The 6,000-nt window shown below is 40.9% G+C and overlaps 1 protein-coding gene across 4 annotated transcripts in view; it reads left to right on the top strand.

The window, feature by feature from the left end:
• The first annotated feature begins 460 nt into the window (after nucleotides 1-460).
• The window catches only part of ANAPC1 (anaphase promoting complex subunit 1), a 91,803-nt gene continuing 86,263 nt past the window's right edge, over nucleotides 461-6,000 (top strand). For 3 of the 4 annotated variants that reach the window (XM_088026420.1, XM_088026421.1, XM_028122371.1), the window contains exons 1-4: nucleotides 461-711; nucleotides 2,431-2,667; nucleotides 3,911-4,072; nucleotides 5,936-5,987. In XM_088026420.1, the coding sequence (XP_087882546.1) occupies nucleotides 2,455-2,667; nucleotides 3,911-4,072; nucleotides 5,936-5,987 (427 nt within the window). In that variant the 5' untranslated portion in view covers nucleotides 461-711; nucleotides 2,431-2,454. Of the gene's footprint in view, nucleotides 712-1,339; nucleotides 1,458-2,430; nucleotides 2,668-3,910; nucleotides 4,073-5,935; nucleotides 5,988-6,000 lie in introns of all 4 variants that reach the window. The other variant, XM_028122370.1, reaches the window with a different exon arrangement.

Raw genomic sequence — 6,000 nt, 5'->3', positions numbered from 1 at the left:
TCATAAATTGCACGCTACGTTTTTGTGGGGGTCTCTGTAACTTTCATCAACTTTTCGAAGGGCCCGGAACCCAAAAAGTTAAAGTGCCCTGCCAAAGAGAGAAAATCAAGCACGTCCCTTTCTGCCCCAAGCCTGGAAGTACATACCTCCCGTTTGGGGGTCAAGAGACTGGAGTGAAACTAGCCCGAATATCTCCTAATTCAGAGTTAAGAGGCAGTTCAAGTTGTAATGACATGACTGGAGAAGATCTGGACGCCAGAGGGTACCCAATCACGTATACACTGCAGCAGAGGCAGGCCGGCTTCGGAGATCCGCGCGGCGCTAAGGGAGGTTGACGTACTCTGCAAATCCGGCCCCGCGCTTTCTTCCCGCAGCTGCGCAGGCGCTAGGACCGAAGTAGTGCCGCGCGCCTCCCGTGACGCCCCACCCTGCCCCGCCCCTGCGCGAGGCAGGACGGGAAAGCCAAGATGGACGCGTTCATTTGAACATCTCGCCTGAGTGGCTTCCCAGCACTCCTGCCAGTCGATCGCAGCCGAGCCAACAGCTGCTGCCCATTCTTCCTCCGGAATAGGGGAGGGAGAGGGAATGAGAAGCTGCAGCGGCAGAGGAGTCACCCTGACCGACCCCGCCGCTGCCCTCGGGCCCCCTCGGCCCCACGCCTCCGGGGAGCAGCCGGGGCTCGCCGCGCCTGACGCGTCCCGAGTTACACAGGTGCGGGCTCGGGCCCGCAGTGTCCGGTGCTTCACCGCACGTCCTGTGACCCTCGCACCCGCTCCGAGTTGACTTGCGTTCGGAGACCGGAGGGCTGGGAGCCTAGGGGTAGGCCCTGAGCGCGCGTTTGCGCCAAGTGGCCCCCGGCCTGCGGACTGGGCTTTCCGGAGTGCACCTCCCCGCGCCGCTCCTCGCCGACTTCCTTTCTGAGCTAGACGCGGTGTCCCGTGTGGGCCTCAGCTTCTATATCTGCCCCTTGTTTCTCGCACAGGATTTTTTGAGGCCTAGGGGCTTAGCTTGTTGGTTTCACCTAACCCTAAAGAGGCTGAGGAAACTCTGCCTTTTTCCGGAGACTCTACGCAAGATGCCTTTCCTGTGCATTTGGGTCTCTTCTTAAAAGCAATTTTGTGGTTAACTTGGCAGGGTAGTTTTTGTTTATCGTAAACAATGCCGATAACTTGATTTATAGCTTATCAGTGTAATATAGTACCTTTATATGTAGCTTTTTATGTTGCCCTAATAAATACATAGAAATTTGGGGTACTGTAAAAGTATTAAATATGTTTTAATCGTACACAAAGATACTGCACTGTTAAAATAATTATGTAATGATGTAATTTTCTCAAAGTTTTAATAGAATAACATTTCGAAATTGCACAACTGAAGTTGGATAAAGTCGCAAGTTTAATGCTGGCTATCCTGTTGACTAGGAAATAGGAAGACCAGCAGAGTTTTGTTGTTTTCTTGTAAGTTTTATAAGGCACGTTATTAGTTATGTCCTAAGTTCAACTGTTCTCAATTCTGAATTTTAGCAGGAGGAAATAAGTGCCACCATTGTGACATGCAGTTGTCTCAGGAATAATGTTAATTCACAGCAAAATAGCTTTGCAACTCTGGTTGTTGCATAGGAACTACAGAGGCTTTGAGGTAGTGCAGCAAGGAAAATTACTGATGCCAAAAAAACCTCAAATGAGAAATCTAAATCAAATTTAATTAAACTCTTAATTGTGAGTGCTTTTCAGATACTAAAGGTTGTTTGTAGTGCTGGCATCAAATGTTTGTTTTGATTTCTGTGTTCGAGGATTGCAGTTTAAATGTGATGCAACAAAACCTATTTCTAATGTAGATGTTGTCTCAGAGACAGAACCGGCATCCACTTTACCACGTTGCAGAGTATCAGAATTTTATTCGCTGTCAATTACTGTATATAGAAATGTTTTGGAGGTAAAGAGGTATTTTTCCACCCACAGCTCATCTACATCTAATGAACTGTACTGTACTAGATTGTGTTAATTAAAAGCTAGCACTCTTAAATTTGCTACAAGCATGGTTATTCCATGGCCAGGGTTATTCATGCCTTGGTTCTGGTTTGACCAAAAATTGGAATTCGTTGTAGTTATATATTTAAATGAATTGGGGTGTCAAAACTGCTGATGACACTTGATAGTTTATTAGGTCTTTTGCGGACTGGTCAACTAAAAGCAGTACTTCAACTACTGATGAGTTAGTAATATTTTTTTTGTTTCATTCCAGTATGCCAGTGATGCTTTTCATGGAACTGGAATGCCCTTTGATATTATGATTACTTGTATACCTACAATATGATAGGATTTATTTGACACTCATCTAAGGATTAATGACTCTTCTGTAAACTTTTATGACATTTTTATTCTGGTTTTGACTTTAGAAGCTGACCAGAATGTGTTTGAATTCATGCAGAAATAATGTTGATATTTGGAACCCATGTCGAACTTCTATGAAGAAAGGGCAACGATGATTGCAGCCGGGGATTTGCAGGAATTTGTTCCTTTTGGTCGAGACCACTGCAAGCACCACCCTAATGCTTTGAACCTTCAACTTCGCCAGCTGCAGCCAGCCTCTGAGTTATGGTCTTCTGATGGTGCTGCTGGCTTGGTGGGATCCCTTCAGGAGGTTACAATCCACGAGAAACAGAAGGTTCCATTAAGTTTCCCATTACATTTTTGAAACATAGAGTGATGTGATCTATTTATAATTTAAGACTACTCAGATGCAACAGAAAGGAGTATGATGCATCTTATAGAGATTCAGATTTGGTAATTTCCATCAAGGCTAAAATGATGACATTATTATAGTGTCATAACTGTTTATTTAGACATGTGTAATTCATGGTGTCATGATTGTGAAGTTCAGTAGTATGATTATGGTCTATTTTAAACCTCCTCTTCACTTAGTATGTAGAGACCAGATTTCATGTTACTTGATGAGTAGATGGTAGAGTTAGAAACAGTCCCTACTGCAAAAGACCTGCATGTTTCTAGAGGAGAAAAGAAATGATACACAAGTAGATAGAGTAGTAATTCTTAAATAGGGGAATGAGATGCAAGTATGTATCAGAAAATCAGTCTTTCCTGCCTTATTCCCTTTTCCTATCCCTTTGTGATACCAAAATCTCAGAGAGGGGAGGTTTATGTAGTTAGAAATCTATAACCTTTCTGGCCCCTGCATGGCTCAGTTGGTTAAGTGACTGCCTTCGGCTCAGGTCATGATCCTGCAGTCCCAGGATTGAGTCCCAGGATCGAGTCCCAAATCAGTCTTCTTGCTCAGCAGGGAATCTGCTTCTCCCTCAGACCCTCCCCCCTCTCGTGTTTTCTCTCTCATCTCTCTCTCTCAAATAAATAAATAAAATCTTAAAAAAAAACCAAAGAAATAGAAACCTTTCTTGTTCCCATTCATTTTGATGGGTCAGACGAAGGAAGGAAGGTGAGTGTATATGCAGTTGTGAAACAGGGAAGTCTGCATTATGCATAAACTCCGCCAGTGATTCCCATGTGTACCTCACTACTCCCTTTCCATCACCCCTGCATATGCTTAATATACCTTTTTAGTGTCCCAAGTATGTTGGTTTCGTTCTATAGATAGGTATAATTTTTGTTTGTTTATATTTTTGGCAGATTAATGTATTATAAGGCAGTTGATACATAGAGAATTTTTGAGTCAATTCTTGTACATGAAATCCTGTAAGATTTATAATACACACCCAGTCTGTTAATCAGTGGCACCAGGCATTCTTAGAGTTGGGTTTGGAGTGGGTCTTACTCCATAGGCAGAGCGAGAGTAGGAGACTTGTGTCTGGATGAGCTTTTGATTTAATTACTCTTGCTCCATACTATTGAAAAAGGGAGTGCTTTAACCTGTCTTACATTTATTAATTTTTAAGGAAAGCTGGCAGTTAAGGAAAGGTGTCAGTGAAATTGGGGAAGAAGTGGATTATGATGAGGAACTCTATGTGGCTGGAAATATGGTGATCTGGAGCAAAGGAAGTAAAAGCCAGGCATTGGCTGTTTATAAAGCGTTTACAGTTGACAGTCCTGTTCAACAGGTGAGTTGATTTGAACTTTAGCATTTAGTTGACTATTTAACATTTTTTTAAAAAAAGCTTTTGCCTTAGAATTTAACAGAAATGGTAAAAACATAGCTTAACGATCCCAGCAGCTGGACGTATATTTTAAAATGTAGTGAAGATAATGGTAGGAAAATAAAATGTCATTTGTTTTCTGTGTCCTCACTTTTTTTATACTGTCCTTCTGTCAGTTAAATGATGATCTTTAAACATTGTCCTTGATTAATTTGATTTATTGTCAGTAAAAATTTGTAAGACATTAAGGGTACAAAAATATTTTAACCCATGATGATTTTAATTGCAGAGTATTGAATAAAAAAAATTGGGCTCAGAGTAATACTTGGAAAGGAAAAACATCTACTTTACTCTCACTGTAGTTGGCTATTAAACCTAACTGTTCTGAAATTGGTAATTAAAGGGAAAGAAGCATTTGCCCTGCCTTTTTGGAAGACATGCAGTCCATCTCCAGTTAATGAAGGAAAACCCTTATTTATAAAATGCTGATGAATAAATAAGAAGGGAATGATAGGTTAGAAAACCACCATTTTTAAATTTCCAGTGTAAACTGATTGAGACAATGATTGTAAATGGACACCAACACTGTTGGGTAAAAGGATGCGACCACGGCCCCCAGGTGTCACCCTGTAGCTTACTTGTTAATGTGAAGGAACAAATGATATCGCTCCTTTGGAGGTGTCTGTTGCTCTCCACCTCAGCCAAATGGATTGAGTTTACTGTCACTGATAGTGGGGCAAAGGAGTAATACACATCTCTGCTGTAATGCAGCCTGAAATGCATGATGTCATCTACTAAGTTTTCTTCCCAGAAATACTTAATTTGAATATTTAGATCTAACTTTCAATTTGAGGAAATATGGGGACAAGAAGATCAGTTTTTAAAATATCAGGGAATGTGGAGTGGGTTGGAGATGTAAATGAAACAAGAATGTCAAAGCTTGGTAATTATTGAAGCTGGCGGATGGGAATTCATTGCTAGTCTGTTTACTTAATACATATTTGAAACTTCCCATAATAAAAAGTTTAAAGAAAAAACACTGAGAAAACAGTCGGGACAGTCTACATTCTGGTCTCTTTAAAAAGTCAGGGAGGAAAAAAAAGGGAGAAAGAAAAGGTGGGGACTGCTCTAGATTAAAAAAGAGTAAAGGGACATCAAATGCAATAGTTTTTGAAACTTGTTAAATGAACTTTGATTGAATCCTGGTTCTAGAATATCAGCTAAAAAAGACATTTTTGGGGAAAATTTGCAAAACTTGCAAATGGACTGGATATTAAGTGATGTTAATTTTTCTAAAGATTTTTTTCTAAAATGAGTCTAGGAGAGTCTGAGAATAAGATTATTGGGCAAGTCTGGAGATTATAAAATAGCTTGATGATTTTGAACTCTTCTAACTCTTTGGCTTTCTAAAACTTATTTGCGTGGGGCGCTTGGGTGGCTCAGTGGGTAAGCGTCTGCCTTCGGCTCAGGTCATGATCCCAGGGTCCTGGGATCGAGCCCTACCATCGGGCTCCCTGCTCCGTGGGAAGCCTGCTTCTCCCTCTGCTGCTCCCCTTGCTTGTGTTCCCTCTCTCCCTGTCTCTCTCTATCAAATAAATAAATAAAATCTTTAAAATAAAACTTACTTGCAAACATAGTTTGTCTTTCCTTATAATATTTATCATTAATATGATTTTGTTTTATTCTTTTTTGTTCCCATGGTATGTGTATTGAGCTCATAAGGAAGGACAGGTATTATGTAGGTGTCATTGTTATTAGATGCCATCAGTGAATAGGTTATTGTTTAGATAGAATTTTCTCAGGTTAAGCATTTTGTTTTGATTTTAGGCATTGTGGTGTGACTTCATCATATCACAGGATAAGTCTGAGAAGGCCTACAGTAAGTTTCTTTT

This window comes from Eumetopias jubatus, unplaced genomic scaffold (genome assembly GCF_037043125.1).
Source record: "Eumetopias jubatus isolate StellerSeaLion01/CBP00866 unplaced genomic scaffold, mEumJub1_p1.0 scaffold_9, whole genome shotgun sequence".
Lineage (NCBI taxonomy): Eukaryota > Metazoa > Chordata > Mammalia > Carnivora > Otariidae > Eumetopias > Eumetopias jubatus.
The sequence above is the reverse complement of the archived record's forward strand: the minus strand, read 5'-3'. Positions and strand labels throughout refer to the sequence as shown.